The sequence below is a fragment of the Meriones unguiculatus genome, chromosome 5, assembly GCF_030254825.1.
Source record: "Meriones unguiculatus strain TT.TT164.6M chromosome 5, Bangor_MerUng_6.1, whole genome shotgun sequence".
Lineage (NCBI taxonomy): Eukaryota > Metazoa > Chordata > Mammalia > Rodentia > Muridae > Meriones > Meriones unguiculatus.
In genome coordinates this window covers 2802323-2821164 of record NC_083353.1, presented here as the reverse complement: position 1 = coordinate 2821164, position 18842 = coordinate 2802323, and the positions used below count along the sequence as shown (strand labels likewise).

General features: G+C 42.9%; 1 protein-coding gene across 1 annotated transcript in view; it reads left to right on the top strand.

Annotated features, from left to right (window-relative positions):
• The window catches only part of Tacr1 (tachykinin receptor 1), a 161310-nt gene that overhangs the window by 83849 nt on the left and 58619 nt on the right, over positions 1-18842 (top strand). Inside the window, exon 2 of the mRNA XM_021655628.2 lies at positions 5880-6074. Within this exon, the coding sequence (XP_021511303.1) occupies positions 5880-6074 (195 nt within the window). The remainder of the gene's footprint in view (positions 1-5879; positions 6075-18842) is intronic.

Genomic DNA, 18842 nt, shown 5'->3' with positions numbered 1-18842 from the left:
TGGAGTCCCCTGAGCATGGAACAGTCAATAAATATTTATTAAGTGTGTTTTCCCGGGGCATGAAGCACTTGCATGGTGATAACTTATAATCAAATAGCAAAGAGTTGTTGAGTTGTGAGTGCAATGTGCGTCAATGAGACACACGCTAGGGAGAGAAAGTTAGAGAGAAAACACCTACCATCTGTCTACCTACCACCTACCAGCTTGTCCAACTGAGGCTAACCGTGAGCAGATAGGAAAGAAGTGTGTTACACAAGCCACAGCAAAGGAGGAAGGAGAGAGAGAAATATAGAAACAAAGAGACCGAGACACAGAGAGACAGAGAGAAGGAAGATGAAAAGGGAGGAAGCAAGACAAACTTATAATAAGCTTTAGACAAACAAAAGAAAATGTATTTTTAAAAGCCAGTCTCTGATGCTAACAGTTAATTCATTCATTTGTTACCAAAGTGGCTATTATCTAAAAGAATGCACAGAGCTAACGGAAATGGGCTTCCAAAAACCAGTTTCTGCAGTAAAGACAAAATATGGCTTTCTGCACCCATTTGGAGACATTTCACCAGTATGCTTATGCAATACCCCTAAAGCACAGTCACACTCGATTCTAAGCAGTGTATCGCCAACTTGGGGATGGGCATTGGGGTTCATTTACTTAAGCTTGAGCATTTATCCTGAGTCAGAAGCAAATTGAAAACCCTGCACTTGAGATCACATTAAACGAGGGTGCTGTAATTACCGCACACTCCCCTTGTGTCTCTCTCTAGTCCACAGCCTGGGAGGGCACAGCAGTGAGGGAGGATGTCTGCACGGGGCTGGGCGGGATGCGGCATCTTCGTGACTTCCAGAACAGCAGGAAATATTGATGAAAGATACACAATTCCTGCGGATTCATGGCTTCTTTCTTTTTAAATTTTATTTAGTGTGTGTGTGTGTGTGTGTGTGTGTGTGTGTGCGCGCGCGCGCACACGCGCGCGTGCACACGCATGTAGAAGACCAGAGGTCAGCCATGATGTCATTTCTCAGGCTGTTCATCTTCTTTTACGGGACAAGATCTCATTGATGCTGCAGCCTCAAAGATTCTCCTGTCGTCACCTCACTGTGCTGGCCTCCCAAGGGTGGGCCCCATGCCCCCACTCTTTTATATGGCTCTGAGGAGTGCATTCTTGAGCCCTCATACTTTCTCGGTAAGTGCCTCAGCCACCTCTGCAACCCTATCATAACTTCCTATTCTTTATTAAAAAAAAAAAAAAAAAAGGCTGGCCTGAGGCATCTTCCTGACATCCATTCTGCCCACTCAGAGCATTGCCGGGGTCCTTGTTCATACAGCCAGAAAAGAAACACTGAAAAAGCTAAAGTTTTAAACCTCTGTCCAAATCGAGCTAACAAATTTTCCAGAATGGCAGACCCCGAGGAGGGAGAGGGCTGCGAGCATGTCCCACTCGGAGCGGGGTGCTTTGCAGGCTTAAGCCAAATCCAGCGAGCGCCTCACTTTAAGACCACCTGCGTCCGCAGCTTGATTGCCTCGGCCACATCCCTGAGGGGCTGAGGCATTGATCCAATTTCCACTTGAGGTCACTTACCTGCTCCCCTGAAGAGAGGTGCTCACTGGTAGCCTTCCGAAGGGAGGGCTGTGCTCTGCCTACAGCAGGTGCCTGATGAGAACTGATGAAGCTCACACCGACCAAAAATTGCTTTATAGTACTCTGGCCCCTCCTTGTCCAGAGATCCCAGGAGACCAGAGAGAACAGCAGAACAATTACATGTGGTGACGTGGAGCCAGCTGACAGTGTGCAGATGTTTGTCTGTGTTTTGCCGAAGTCTGCATCGGGCCTGCTACCCCACAGAAACCAGAAATACCTGCCTGTCACAGAATGTAAAGGGACAATGTAAAGGAACTTCTGTTCTCCTGGTTCAATTGCTGTCTTTCAGGCTTACTGCCTCAGTCCGCTAACCTAGTCCTAGTCCAGGAAGCTTCTAGCCTTTTTACAATCTCACTAGGGCCTAGAATGTTCTCTGCCTCTGAGACTCGCTGCTTAATAAGCTTACCCTTTCTTGTTCTCTCTGAGCTCTGGGCTGGCTGGTTCAAATCAGCTGTTCTGGTTCAAAGTCCTCTCTCAGCTGACTGATTCAGCCTGCTCTAATCATTGGGCCCCTTCTCATTCTTTGGCTCTGCTTGTTCTCTCTTCAACCTGTCTCTGTATATCTGTCCTAGTAAAACTGCCTCCTCTGTCTCTATCTCTGTCTCTGTCTCTGTCTCTCTCTCTGCATTTCCCATTAAGTAGCTTTCCTTTCCTCTCCTTGTGAAAGTTGGGCGTATCCTATTCTGTCAAGTCTTTCTCTGATTCATCACTTTTTCTGCCACTCAATTAGACATCAGTTCCAAGCATGAGTGCTTCCTCTGCAAACTAACTTTCCCTTCTTTGTTTGGGATTAAAGGCGTGTACCACCACACCTGGGTCTAATATTTTCTTTACCTGAAACTTGCTCTTTACTCATATCTGCTTGCCTCAGTCTCCTGGATTAAAGACGTGTTTGTATTCCAGGCAGATCACACAGACCTAGATCATTTGGGGATGTGATCTCTTGCCAGAGCAGCCATGTTCTGAATTAAAATTCCTCTATAGGAGAGGCAGGATCATTGTGTGATATGAAATGGAGATTGTCACGTCTACTGTGCCTCAGATCCCGTGGTATTTCAGAAGCTGTGCACAGCTTTAAACACGACGACAACCTATCAGGATGGTGTGAGGAGACCCAAGAATGGCTGACGCTCTAAGCCAGTGGTTCTCAGCCGTACTGATGCTTCAACCCTTTAATACAGTTTTTCATGTTGTGGAGACCCTTCCCCCACTATAAAACTATTTCCATCCCTACTTCATAACTGTAAATTTGTTTCTGTTATGAATCATAATGTAAATATCTGTGTTTTCTGATGGTCTTAGGTGACCCGTGTGGAAGGGTCATTAGATTCCCCTCAGTTGAGAACCACTGCAAGAGGCTGTTAATCACTGTACTCCTAACAGCCCGCAAAAGAGGCTTCTTCCAGCCCAACCTTACAAACCCAGCATCTGCCTCCTGAGGCAGGTGTTCTCAGCCCTACTCGGACTCTTAGATGTTTGAAGGCACAGTGACAATTCTTCCAGGAACTGTGTGACTTTCAGACTTGGCCACTGTTGTCTTAAAAATCCATGTCCCCTCAGGCTGTATGAACTGATGTTAGATTCACCTTTGAGCTTTTAGACTGTTTCAGTTTTTTATTTTAATTTGTATTTATTGTCTCTCTCTCTCTGTTGCTTCCCCCTCTCTTCTCTCTCTCTCCCTCTCTGTCTGTCTATGTGTGTGTGTGTGTGTGTGTGTGTGTGTGTAAGTACACACATTCTGTGGCATGGCCCACGTGTGCAGGAGGTCAGAGAATACTTTTCAAGAGTGGGCTTTCTCCTTCCACCTTGTTGAGGCGGGGTCTCTCTTGCTGTTTCTGTCACACTGAGTATGCCAAGCTAGCTAACCTGTAAGATACTGGGCAATTCTTTGTCTCTGCCTCCCAACTCACTGGAGGGATGCCTGGATTGCAGACAGGAACCACCACATTTGGCTTTTTGTGGGTTCTAAGCATTGAACTCAGATCAAGTAGTATGCACTTGTACCCACTGAACATCTTGTCGGCCTTGTTGTTTTGGCTTGTTTTTTTTGTTTGTTTGTTTGTTTTTGTTTTGTCTTGTTTTGTTTCATTTTTAAGACATGGTCTCTTGTAGTCCAGGATGACCTCAAACTCAATGTGTAGCTGAGGATGACCTTGAGTTAAGGATTCTGCGACCTCTGCTTCCTGTGTGCATATATTACAGGCATGCACTACTCTGCCCAGTTTATGTGGTGCTGTGAATCTAACCTAGGAGCTTGTGTATGCTACACACTGTATGACAGAAGGTGGCCATGTCTCCATCCAGCCCAAAAGCTCTCAAAACTTACTGGTGGAGCAGAGCTAAGAGCACTGTGTGTGTGTGTGTGTGTGTGTGTGTGTGTGTGTGTGTCTTTCTCTTCCTCTCTCTCTCCTTCCCTCCCTCCCTTCCTCTTCCCTTCGGTTTTTCCTCCCCCCTCCCCTTTCCCTCTCCCCAACCCCTCTGGTGCAATCCCTCTGAGGTTTGTGTTTTACCCTGTGTTTAGGGTTTCCTCGTGAAATCACACTCCAATCGCCCAGGTGGTAGCTGATGCCATTCTGCCAGCTGAGCTCTTAATACACCCAGCTCATTGCTAAGCTTTTGTAATGCTGCAAAAGGACTCTTAAAACTGCTGCAATCCCACTCTGTTTAAGAAGGACCCGGTCTGGAAATGCATCAGGCTTTTCATCATTATGCAAGCATCTGCGTGTTTCTACAAGCAAAGACAGCTGCAGGGTCATGAGGCCATGTCACCTCCTGGTGCCATCATAGCAGAGCTTTGCAGACTGAGACCTCTTCTGCAGTGCCCTGCTGTATTCCTGTCAGCCTTGTCCCTTCATCCCACCAGCATACAAGAGAAGTCTAGGGATGTAGCGCAACAGAGAGCAACTGCCTGGCAAGAATGAGGTCCTGGGTTCAGTCTCTGTCACCAGGGGGACAAAATTATTTTCTCTTCTATTTACTTAATTATGTGTATGTGTGGGTATAGGCACACATGAATGCAGTCGCCCAAAAGGGCCAGAAGAGGGTGTCAGAAGAGGGAGCTGGAATGAGATGTTGGCCGGTTTTGAGCCACCCACTGTGGGTCCTGAGAACCAACTCAGGTCATCTGGAAAAACAATAAAGGCTCTTAACCACTAAAGCATCTTTCTAGCCTCAAGAATAAAATTCTTGATGTTGAAAGTACTTACAGCATGTCGTTCTTCTCGTTTTGTTAGCCGCTAAGACCAGTCTGGCCATCGGGTTTGTGCTACAAGCGTGTCAATAATAAAAATGTTGCCAGATGGGTTCTCGGCTTTTTAAAATCTGACTTTCCCTATGAGTTTTTCATATTGTGTGTCATAAGTCAGATAGTCTAAAGATAGATTATAAAAAATGGTCCAGAAAACACTTGTATATAATCATTGAGAGGGGCTGGTGGAGAGAGAGCTCAGTCAGTGAGTGCTTCCTGTGTAAGTACTTCCTGTGTAAGTACGAAGGCCCGAGTGAGCCCACTGAGGCAGGGTCTCTCCCTGAACCCAGAGCTCATACCTTACTGGTAGAAGCCAGCCCCAGCAATCCTCCAGTCTCAGGTCCGCTTGAACCTAGGGTTACAGGCATCTGGGGAGACATGCGCCTTGTTACAGAGGTGCTGGGACCTGAACTCCAGTTCTCACAGTCGTAAAGCAAGATGTCTTAGCCTCAGAGCCATCTCTGAAGCTCTCCCCTACGCACCCTGAATTTGATCCCCAATACTCATATGAAAGAGCTGGGGTGTGGGGGGTGCACACTTGTAATCCCAGCCTTGTGGAGGCGGGGTCAGGAAGATCCCTGTAGCTTGATGGCCAGCTAGCCTAGCCTAACTGGTGACCCCCAGGGTCCAGAGAAAGACTGTCTCAAAAGACAGCATAAATGGCATCTGAGGAAGGGCACTTGGGATTGACTTCTGCCTCTACACATAAACAAACACAATATCAAAAACAGTGGGGTTTTTTTAATATCTAATTTATTTTTATGCTCGTTGGGGTTTTGCCTACACGTGTGTCTGTGTGAGCGTGTCAGAAGCCCTAGAACTGGAGCTACAGACAGGTGTGAGCTGTCATGTGGGTGCTGGGAATGGAACCCAGGTCCTCTGGAAGAGCAGCCAGATCTCTTAACCACTGAGCCATCTTGTCAACCTCTTCTGTGAATTTCTATGAGCAGGAAGGCCAGACAATGACAGAATGCTGTCCTTTCTTCACTGCAGGTACATGGCCATCATCCACCCTCTCCAGCCCCGGCTGTCGGCCACCGCCACCAAGGTGGTCATCTTTGTCATCTGGGTGCTGGCTCTCCTGTTGGCCTTTCCGCAGGGCTACTACTCCACCACGGAGACCATGCCCGGCAGAGTAGTGTGCATGATCGAGTGGCCGGAACACCCCAACAGGACTTACGAGAAAGCGTGAGTAGAGATTTGCCAGCCTCGCGTTCTGCTGGGAAAGCACGCTGTGCTGTGGAGACTTCCTTGCCCTGACTTCTTCCCTCTCCCTTCTATACTCACCTATTAGTGAAGATTTCCCATGCGTCTGCCTGCCCTTCCCACAGCCACTGCGCTGACACAGTGTCGGTCCTCCCACCGCCGTCAGGGGACAGTTCCCTCAATACCGTGAGAGACACAAGAATATTAAGACCTCGTTCTGTTACAGGTCCCTCTGAGTGCCCCTCCTCCTCTCTTGGGCCTTTTGTCTAAGCTGCCCCCCTGCCAGCATCTGTGCTTCTGCTGTGCCCCTGGGCTAGGCACAGCAGTCACTCTCCGAGATGGCCTGCTCCTCACCCCCTGACACAGTCCCTCTGCAGCATGTGTTTCATGCTGTCAGCCCTTTCCTCATGAAGTCAAGCGGCCACTGCTCAGGTGGGAGCTGGTTCCATAGCACAGGTGTTATGTGCTACCTCTCTTTCCTACATACCACAGCCCCAATCCCTGCACCAACACCCCCCCTTCCTTCTCCTAAACAATGTCACTGACCCTGAATCTTTCATCTCATAAGCTGCCTCCAGGAAGGCATCAATCCAAATCCTTCTCAGGAGTCTGCAATGTGAGAAATGAGACAGCCCATTCAGATGAAAGCATAGAAGGCCTTTTACTGTCTAGGGGTTACAGAGCACACACAAGCAGGCTTGTCTCGTAGGAGGAGGGCTGGTCACTGACAAGCTTTCTCAAGATGTCTTGGTAGTTTTCCCTAATGCTTCTTGCCCTGGAGGCAGCACTGAACCGCCTTCTTCTTTCCTTGGTTCTGCTCAGTTGAAGGGTGATGTGAGATTTCTATCAGTATCCATGTTGTGGACTGACAGTGCAAGGGTAAGGTGGTCTTTTGGAAAACCTTCTCTGATCCTCAAATCTCAGGAAAACCCTCTGTGATCCTCAAATCTCAGGCTTGTTATTCGAATCAGAAAAAGCACTGATGTCAGAGACGGAAGACCAGAGATTTTTAATTGTGAATTGCCACTAGCCGTATGATCACCGGCAAGGATCCCAGCATCTCCTTTCTTCTCAAACGGAAGAAAATAAAACATCGTTTCCTGTAAACAAGTGTCATGACTATCACATGAAATGATGCATGTCTCACATTGTAAACAGTTAAATGTCAGTTGGGACTTATGAACCAAATTCATTGGATAGCAGTGTAATTGTGTGGCCTTTAAATTTACTAAATGCTGAGATAAAACATGGTATCTGTCATGCCACTTACATCTGAGCGTTCCAAAGTCTGTCACACAGCCACTGAGCTGTGTCTGCTACACAGAGCATAAGAATGCGCCCTGCCAGGAAGCAATGCGTAAGATGGAGACATGGCCCTCCAGACACCAACAGTGAGTCTAATCCATCAAGCGGTGGAGGCTGAGTGCTCAGCCTGCAAGGAGACGCTATGAAACAAGCCTTTCTGGTGAAGCTGCAAGCCAGGTCTCTGTGATGCAATGTGCGTGGCTCCACCGACTGAGCAGGACTCGGCCAGGCTTCCTCCAGGCAGGGAGGAAAATGCCTCTGGGCCAAAAGTCCTCTCAGGGACAAAACAAACAAACAAGCAAACAAACAAGCTGGCTTACTTGCAAGATACCTACAAATTCTTCATTCTTACAACAAATTTAAAGCTGAACTCAGAATAGATTTCTCTTCCCACACAACTTTCGGGTTTCAGTCAATGAGCAGCGGTGCTTAGAGACTTGCTTGAGAACATCTTGTTGATTTGTGTTTATTAATGACTAGAAATTTCCTTTGAGACTCAACACAATGCACTGGGATTGTCATTTTTCCTGGTTCTGAGAACTCAGAGGGGGTGTCATGGGTTGTGTGGGCAGGTTTGCCGTCATTGTTTATCATAGTCACTGCTCTGCTTTCATTCTCTGGCCAAAAGAAAGTTAGGGAAGGAAATGGTTCATTTGGCTTATGCTTCCAGGTCACAGTCATTGAGGAAGCCCAAGGCAGAAGCTTGAAGCAGAAACCATAGATGAACATTGCTTGCTGGCCCACTCTTTGGCTCCCTCTTATCCAGCTTTCTTATATAGCTCAGGACCACGTGCCCAAAGAATATTGCTTCCCACAGGGGGCTGGGCCCTTACGTATCAGTTAAAACAATCAAGATAATCCCTATCAGACTGGCCAACCTGATAAAGACAATTATACAATTATGATTCTTTTGGGGTGATGGTAGGTTTTGTCAAGTTAATGTTTAATAAAAATATGGTAACCTAGGAAACATGACTCTGGGTTATGAGCATTTGAGGTTATTTTCTCAAGAGACATATAACACATCTATTTTCCAATATCAAGTTCAAAAGGTCTATTTGCCTTTCTTTCACACATTGACTGTAACACAGACATAATTCAGGAGCATAACACAGGTTCCACATTAAGCACTATTTTCTGTTTCCATATCCTCTATGATGTATTATGCTGTGTTTATAGAGATTTAAATTTTAACATGTTTATATTCTCTTCTTTTAGAACTAATGATTGTCCTTTCCACCATACATAACAATCCCACAGGTGAGGCCAGATGGAAACGTTGTTTTGAGGCATTGTTATAATTAGGATGAACATGTTGGCCCCAGTTCCAGGGGAGATCAACTCCGAGCCTGATCGATTTCTAGTTCAACCATTAACGATCAACTCCTTTAAGGCTTCTATCCTGCTAGTATATCCCACATAGAAATATTGGAAGAAGTAAGTGTGTAGAAGAATATTGGAAGAAGTAAGTGTGTAGAAGAATATTGGAAGAAGTAAGTGTGTAGAAGAATATTGGAAGAAGTAAGTGTGTAGAAGAATATTGGAAGAAGTAAGTGTGTAGAAGAATATTGGAAGAAGTGAGTATCAGTTTGACAAGATTTAGGACTAACCTGAAAACATGTGAGGATGTTTCCAGAAAGGTTTAACTGAGAAAGGAAGACCCAGCCTGAATATGAGCTCCAGCACCCCATGGGCTAAGATCCAGGACTGAACGAAAAAGAGAGAGCAAGCTGAGCACCAGCATTCAGCTCTTTCTGCTTCATGGTGTGGATGCCTTGTACCCGCTGCCTCAGGCTCCTGCCTCCATGCCTTCCCCACTGTAATAGACTACCTTTCCTCACACTGTGAGCCAAAACACTCTTCCTTTCTTAAGTTGCTTTTTTCCCAGGTGTTTTGTCACAACAAGAAGACAAATTACTAAAATAAAAACAACTCACATGAACTGTGGGACAAGGCTCCCACATGTGGTAAGGATCTGATGAATGCTGACTGCTGACATTAGCAACACTCATTGATCAGATTGCCGGCAGGTTGATAGCGTCTGAACAGATGCTTAGGCTCAGTTTTTCATAGATTATTTGTGCCAACAAATTAATTATGGAGAAGTATTGTAAAAATATCATAAATGCCTTCTGACTAAATGGTGAACTTCCACCGCTAACCATTCATCATTCAGATCCTTCTATAATACACAAATTCAGTGAAGAAATATGAAAGCTCAATTTAAAAAATAGACTAAGTTTTAAACATGCTTCTTATGAAAGGTTCAAAACTTCAATTAGTGTATAAAATGACATTCAACTTAATTCAGCATGCATGAAATAGAAATCAAGCCGTAACAAGGTCATGATACACATACTCAGACTACCCAATGTCTTGACTCAACTAAATCTTCTAAGTTTTGTAAAGATGGAGGCAATAAGAACTTTTGTTGCCTGCTAGAAAAAAAAAATCCAAATTTACACAATCACATTGTAAAATGCTCCAATTGTTTCTAGAAAACTAGAAGTTATACATGCCCAGAAATTTCTCTCAGTGGTAATTACCCTAGCAAAGCTCAAGCATCTATGAACTGAAGGCACATAACAGCTTTCTCAGGTCAGAATTATTCTTACTCCCCAAGCTGGAGAGATTTCATATGTCTACCAGTAAACTAAGTTTTAATTGTATACCCTATATCACTAATAAAATCACCAAAATGTAGCTCTATGAATGGCTCATACAGAATTTTGCAAAGAAGTATAACAAAATGACATTCTTGAAATATAAAATGAGTTGGAAGGATGCTGAATTCCAGCAAGAAGTTGACACCCTCTAAGCAAAGTCCACAGTCTCTTGTGCAGAAAGGACAGTGATGTGAGGGGGAAGAGGCACCTGAGGAGACAGTGTGGACAGTGGTGTGAGGGGGAAGAGGAACCTGAGGAGACAGTGTGGACAGTGGTGTGAGGGGGAAGAGGAACCTGAGGAGACAGTGTGGACAGTGGTGTGAGGGGGAAGAGGCACCTGAGGAGACAGTGTGGACAGTGGTGTGAGGGGGAAGAGGGACCTGAGGAGACAGTGTGGACAGTGGTGTGAGGGGGAAGAGGAACCTGAGGAGACAGTGTGGACAGTGGTGTGAGGGGGAAGAGGGACCTGAGGAGACAGTGTGGGCAGTGGTGTGAGGGGAAGAGGCATCTGGAGAGTCCTGAGGGAACACTGTGGACAGTGGTGTGAGGGGAAGAGGCACCTGGAGAGCCCTGAGGAGACAGTGTGGTTATACCTCTTGAACCTGATAGCTCTGACATCTGTGTTTGCTTCAATATTGTTTGTAAGAACAGGTAATTTGTTACTTTGGGTACTGTGTATTTCATATTTTTAACCTAAAATTACGTGTAATTTCCTTATTGTTACAAGCTCTTAAGAAAATGTTTTCTCTGGAATTAACCAAAATATTCTACCTGGGAGAACCAGAAGAAATTTTCTTTTGAGGCCATACCTTACAGGAACTTGACCTCCAATAAGCCACATCAGAGTAATCCTCACCTGTTCCGTCATATACTGAACATCTTGGGTTTTTTGCTTTGCTGACTCTTATGGGTCATTTCCCTTGAGTTTTCCCAACCAGCTAGAGAAAGGTAAGACAAATTCTTGTCCCTAGAAAGGACACACCTCATGCTGGTGCTATCTTCATGGACAGGAGACTCCAGACCACAAAAGTATGCGATGTAGAGATATTTACTTCCACAAAATCATTTTACAATTTTATTCTGCATTTCAAAAGAGAAACAAATTATGGAATATAATAGGATTTCCAATGACTCTCTAAGTTCTATGGACTCCTGTAACAACTGGCCCATTGTCTTAGTTTGCTTTCTATTGTCCTGATAAAGATCATGACCAAAAGTAAACTGAGGAGAAAAGGGTTTGTTTGGCTTACCCTTTCTCATTACAGTCAAGGAAGTCAGGCAGAAAGCGCAGAGCAACGCTAATTTCTGGCTTGCTCCTCGTGGCTTCCTCAGGCTAGTTTCTTACGCAAGCCAGCACCACCTGCCTAGGAGTGTTATCACCCACAGAGGAATGAGCCCCCCCACGTCAATTGTTAGTCACAAAAATCCCCCCACAGACTTTTCCACAGGCCGATCTACTAGGGGCATCATCTCAATTGAGGTTCCCTCTCCTCAGACTTCGCTACTTTGTGTCAGGTTGATAAAAACTTAACCGCATATATACTGCTGAGTTCTTGCAGATGAGCACTAGTCTTCACTTCTTTTGAGGAGACATATTTTACACGAGTCGGCACAAATATGGCCTCACATGGTGCAAATTATTCTGCATGTTATTCTGCATCTTGATTTTTTTTTGCATCTTGATTTTTAACTTAATAATATGCCTCGTAATCATTCTGTGCCAACACACAAAGGGCTCCTCTGCTTACTCCAGTGACACAGTGTTCTACTCTTTGCACCCACAACACCATTTCCACAGTCTTTAGTTATGGGAATTAGTTGCTTTGTAACTGTGAGTAACTTACACCTATCATGTAGGATAGCTACAGTATAAACTATAAAAAGTGTAAATTTTTTTTAATTTTAGTATTTTCTCTCTGCATAGAATTGTACTAAGGTATGTTCTCACCAGAAATATGCGAGAGTCCCGCTCTTCCCCTGCAACCAACAAAGTATATTGTCAAAGCTTTAGGAGTTCTCCAGCTCATGGGAAAATATGGCTTCTCGTTTGTCACAAATAAGTTGTAATATCTTTTCATAATTTCTTAGAGATTTTCACATACAAGTTATATTTGTATTATATTATTCCAATGCCATAAAAGATTTCCTATGTCATTAAGCATACATATATTTATAACATGATGTGATATATATATAAAAATTGATAGCAAGATAGAGACAGAACAATAAGTGATTGATTGGCCGATTTATAGCTAATATATTGATAAATAATATCAATTAACTAATTGATAACTACGATAAAGAGACTTAGCAAAAACATAGAGATAGAAAAATAGATAGTACATACAGATGGTAGATAGTTGATAGACTCAAAGATAATAAGTAGATAGACAGATAGAAGATATATCGATAGATAGATAGATAGATAGATAGATAGATAGATAGATAGATAGATAGATAATGATGGTAATAATACATAAATGTGACAGATACATGGAGAGATAGATATGGCAAATGGATGATAAACATATAGTTAGATGGTGATAGAAAATAGAGGATAGGTAGATTGATGGACAGCTAAATATAAATACAATATATATAATGTATATAAATGATGATAGTAGATAGATAGATGATAAATCAAAAGATGTTATATGGATAGATAGATATGATAGGTAGATAGATAACTGAGAAGTAGGCTGCTTCTAGCTGAACCTCTGGATTCTTAGAAAGATGAGCTGAGTTTCTTCTGCTGTTCTCTGCTGATGTTTACAACCTGCAATAATAGAAAATTATGCCAATGCAATAATGTCACAAGAATGGGGGCTCAGGTTCATCATGAATACTAATTTGCAACTGAGTCCTGCCTTAATTAGAAACCCAGCAGGCTGCTCGTGGCTCATTTAGCAAGACAGTGACCTATTAGCCAGAGGATCCTATAAGGGTGGATTTGGTTGACAAGTGTTGAACAAAGATTTCTCGTGTGACCAAAAGTAGCTGTACCCTCTAGAGCAAAATTCACAGAGAAAAGACGGAAGAAGAAAGAAGAAAAAAGCGATCTTTATCTAAAGCGGTTCCCCTTCCCACTTCGCTTAGCTGTACAGTGGCTTTTGTGGGACTGTAACTAAGGCTGGTCACTCTTCCCTGTGCTGTATGGGCAGCAAGATGACAGCAGTCCAGGAGGCTCCAGGGCAATGCCCCTAATGCCAAGGGAGATGAATGAGCTAATCTTTCTTCATTGAAGGACCTACCAGAAAGACCAAGAAAAGTCTGTAATGAGGAAGAAAAATGAGAAGACATCCAAGCACTGTAGGCAGCTAGGGGGTTCCAGCGTGGTTAGTTCATTTATTCGTTCTGGTCGTCTGTCATTTCCTGCTAACTAAGCTGCTATATGCATAACTTTGTGGTATAGTTTGAGTACGGCATGTCGACTCTGAACCCAAGAACTCTCTATAGTCTTCAAAGGAGACTGTGTGAGAACATAGTCTTTCTTGATGAACTGCCTGGAGCTGCTGTGGAAATATAAGTGACTGTGGATATATTAACAAGTGTGAGTCTACGTCTGGACCAATTCTAACAGGAGACTATAACCATACGGCACTTCTGGGGTGGAGAGATGGCTCAGTGGTTAGCAGCACTGGCTGCTCTTGCAGAGGACCCAGGTTTGGGTCCCAGCACCCACATCATGATTTAGAATTTACTTTGATTCTAGTTTCTGGGGTCCAGTGCCCCCTTCTGGCCTCCAGGAACACTGCACGCACAGTGTTATGTAATACAAGCAGGCAAACACTCAGATGGGTAAAAAATAAAAAATCTTTTTTGAAAACTATGACATTGTCAATATTACACATTTTCTCTTCTTTCAAAACCTATCATCGGAAATCAGCTAAAATTTTACTTTTGTGTTCTACACTTCCGTTAATAACAGTAATTGAAAAATCAATGTTTGGCAGGAAATGAGAACAGAAAAGTAAAAGGAAATACTAGAAAATAGACTGCTGCAACATGTCTAGAATTTCCTACCTTTAGAGAAGAGGAAGCGAGAGGTGTTTTGTGGGTTTGGTTTTGTTTGTTTGTTTGGGGGTGTTGGTTTTGGTTTTGCTTTGTTTGGTTTGGTTTGTCTTATTTCCCAGGCTGTTTTAAGTTTTTGGCCAAGAAATATAGGTATACTTGTGGTTTGGCTACTGTGCTTCATCTCTTTCTCCATACTCACTGCATTTATAAACCCAGCCTAGAGCCCCTGGCCTCGTCATCACAGTAGATGAGAAGCTGTTAAACCAAGAAGGAAGAATTCTTTGACGCTGTATGAGAGGTTGTAGCAGGGAATGCAAAATGGTGGGACATGAAGAGTGTGAGGGGAAAGGAATACAGTGGGGGCCAGGGCTAACTGGGAAGGGAAGAGGAGGGTAGAGCAGAGGAAGACGTGGAGCGGGGCTAACTAACACTAGGACTGTTTGAAAAAAGCCACACAGAAAAGTACTGATCTATAAGATATACATTCATTTATATTATGTGTAAATATAATGTTTTATATAAAATATAAATATCACAAATATAATAAGTTTAAATGTAGTTTCATTCCAAGAAGAGGCTAATGCTCCTCCAAAGCAAGGGGTTATCAAATGGAAGTCCTAAAACCAGGAGTGGCATACCCCACTTCGAGTTGTCGGACTTGGGTCACAGGACACGGCAACATCAAGCAGATTTTTATCTGGCAACGTTCTCCCTACTGGCTAGCTTTTATGGTGACAGAGGGCCATGTGCCTGTCACTGAGGGAGAAGAGTCATCAACAGCTACGAACTCTGTGAGCTACAGTAATAACCAGATTGCCAAAATATATCCAGTGGTGAGAGAGTGGCATGAATGCTAGAGACGTCGCCAACCGCCTTCTGACTGGATGTAAAGCCACTCCATGGTATGTAACTCATGCCTGGTACTGTAAGCCTGTCCATAAACTGATGACTCGGGAGCTCATAGGCCCTGAGCTCTGAGTCATCCTGAGCTACTATTATCTTGCTAGACGGACACTGCTAAATACTCACCTGTATACCCATAGATCAACACAGCCCTCAGCTCTCATCTGCAGAGACTCTTCCTTCAGTGTATGGGTTAATACTGCTTCAAATGACACATCCTTAGCAGCATCTAATTAGAATCTAAAAGTATGATTCTAGAAGCCTAAGGATGGAGACAGCAATCCGGGATTCTGTTGGGAGGCTACAGTCAACTTCTAATGCAGCTGCCCTCAGATTGAAAAGATGAAGCTTAAACAGGCCTGAGAGCCAAATGCTCAATCAGATGGACAATAAGTACTTGCAAAGCCAGAAATAAATTATAAATTGGCACAGGGTGGAAAGCAGGAGGGAGGAAAATACTGACCACAAATTGTATTTAGGAGCTCAGTGAGTAAGAATGCTGATTGTATAAACATTAGGACCTAAGTCCAAATCCCTAGCACCTAAACAAAAGCCAGGCTTGGACGCACGCATCTGTAACACCAGCGCTGTGGTGTCGGACAAAAGCAGTGAGTCAACAGGACTGATAAAGGCTGCCGGTCCCCGCGCTCATTCCAAGTTCAGTAAAAACATAGTCTCTGTGGAATAAAGTGAGGAGAGCTAGATCAATATTCTCCTCTGGCTTCTGCTTATGTATGCACAGAAATATGCACCCATTATGCACACACCACACACACTCACCTCAAAGTACATGCATGATGATCACTTACATAAAATACTTTGTGCCTTTTGAAAATGTATTTATAGAAGACACTGGGATAAAAAAATCTGCAAGGAAATCTTCTCTGGAGTAAAGAACAATATGGAGGGCTTTATTATTTACTATCTGCACTTGGCATAAATTAACTCCATTTCCAGAGAACCCAACACCCTCCTGTGGCCTCCACAGGCTCATGCACAGGCAGTGTGCACAGAGTCAGACAAGCAAACACACACATGCAGAAAGACCAAAGCAAGAACAAAATTTTAAAATGCTAAAAACTTCAAGTTATATTAGAATAGCAATGCGTTGTTTCGGAGCATGACTTTTTCTAACAAATAAGATTATTAAGTTTTCAGGAAATCTATTATTATATTTCATTAACTAAATTTGTCAAAGAGAAGCATCTTATTCATCTCCATAAATGCCAAAATCTAATCTCTTTAGGAAAATTGGCTCCTATCAGAAATAATCCTGAACAAAAAGAAAATAGAGAGACCTCTTTCCAACAGAAACAAAGCAAGGAAACGTGGGATAATTAGGGAAGAGTCAGGACCTGTATGAAAGCAATGGAAAGTACCAAATATCTTGGACTGTACTAAAACATACATTAGATGTTTGAGAAATAGGTCTTGCAAGACTGAAAATTCAGAAAGTACATAATTGTATCCCGTAGGTCTAACATAATTCCACAAAGCTCTCCGGGCTTCAACCAGCTCCGAAAGTAAGCTTTGGTGATTAATAAAGGAAGGCTTTTGGATGATCAAATATATATACTATTGCCAGAAAATGTTGAATGAAAGTTAAGTAATTTTGGTATAAACAAAATAATGGAAAAGAGTAACAAGAAGCAACTTGCTCTTCCAGATATCAAAGTACTCAATGCTAAGGACAAACAGAACAAATAAGGGATCATGTACACACAGACACACACACACCACATGTATATATATCACACACATACATACTACATGCACACTCGTATACACACAGACACACACACACTCAATACCACACACAAACTCTCTTTTACCACACATACACAAACTACACACACATACACACAAGTACATACACCAAAAACACAGGTTCATATGCCCAGGCAACATTTGTACACTCCACTTACACACACACCGGGGAAATTCAAGTATATAAAATACTGCCTTTAGGATACTCTAAAGAGAGCTTGTTACACATTTGACCTGAAAAACTCAGAATACTATGGACCCCTGCACTGAAACTTGGGTGGGTGCTTGTGTAAGCCACTCCCTCTTCCAGCTCGGATAGACACAGCGTGTCTGTGCACTGGAGCTGTGAGTGTATTTAAACCCCTTTTCTTTCAAAAGTCACTTTATTTTTATAGATAGCATGTGTGGCTTAAAAGGCAGGAAGCATAAAGGGAAGGCAGAGAGGGTGCCCACTGTCTTCCTGCCCCTCTCCACCACCCGCTCCCTTGTACAGAGCCACTGTCTTGGTCTCCTGTGGTCCTTCCAGGGCCTCCTAGGACATCTAATGAAGTATAGACATATGTTCTTATTTCGTGCTTTCTCAGCACAAACTATATCAAGCTTATCCTCGTTGTTATCTGCTGCAGCGAGTCTGCTCATTGCTTCTTTACAGCTGCACAGTATGCTTTGCATGCACACTCCATCGTGGGCTTAGCTCGTATGTTCCTGATTTATAGCAGGAGTATTCCTGGGGTTTTGCTGCTTTTAATCATGTTGTAGTTTGTATTTTCCACTGTGATAAGTTTTGCAGGACAGAAAGACTGATCACTTTGCTTAAATCTTGTGTTTCCTAAATGTATTTGACCACAGACTATTTTGTTAACTCTGTTAGCATCTTACAGGGATATTATTCTTAAGATATATTCTGGAAAAAAAAATCCAGGTTAAACATAAAGTTTGATTTCCTGCTGGCAAATTAAAACCTCCACATCTTCCAAATAAGATGGGATAGAGTAGAGGGTTTCACAGCCTAATGCCCAAGGCCGGAGCCAAAAGGAAGCAGAGCTCTGGTTCTGATGTAATTACAGACACACACGTATGTGAAAATGTGTACATAAAGGATAACGAGGTGGTAGATAGATTAGATAGCTAGATGATAGAGCTAGACAGATAAGTGATAGATGATAGATAATGGTTGTTCGAGAGGTGATAGATTTGCTAAATCCATCTTCAAAAAATAGAAGAAAATGTAAACTATGAAATAAACTGTTGATATAATTAATATGGAAGAGCTCCAGCTAATTAATAATAATAAATCAAGAGCCTCAAATCCAACTTGTGAAAGAATATGAAAAATTATATTCCAAAAATGTAGATAACTTTCTGTTAAAAAAAACCTTTCTGTTCATTTGCCTGTCTTACACTAAACTTAGTAAAAATCTTAAATAAGTTTCTGGGCCAGGTGGATGCTGTTTGTGGAAAGAGAGCTGCACTGTATGCATCAGTGTCTACATGCTAGCTTGATGTGGGACACCAATTGCAGTCTTACGAATCCTTTGTTTTTGAATTTTATGTGTGTGGATGCTTTGCCTGCAAGTATATGTATGCACCATGTGCATGCCTGGAGACTGCAGAGGCCAGAAAAGGGCATCAGATCCCTTGGAACTGGAGTTAGTGATGATTATAAGCTACTTTGTGGATGCTGGGAATTGAACCCAGGTTCCCTGGAAGAGCAGCCAGTGCTCTTAAACTCTGAGCCATCTCTCCAGCCCACCCACCCCCTTAGAAATTAAGGGAAATGTATACAAGCATCTTTGGCATCAAGATAGTTAATTAGATTGTAAAGTAGAAACAAATATCCAATAATTATAAATTGATTAAGTAATCCATACAAAGAAAAATGTGACTATTGCTTATAATGTCATTGTACAAACATATGGACATAAAAATGCATTTATAACATTCTGATCATGGATATTAAACAGGCTTCTGTTAGACACACATAGTTAGGTCCATATATGAGTCTTATACATGTATACTCACAGGTTTCAGGGGAAGGCTACGAAAAAAAATAATCAAGTTAAATGTTCAATAATTTTTAAGCCTTTGTGGCTGG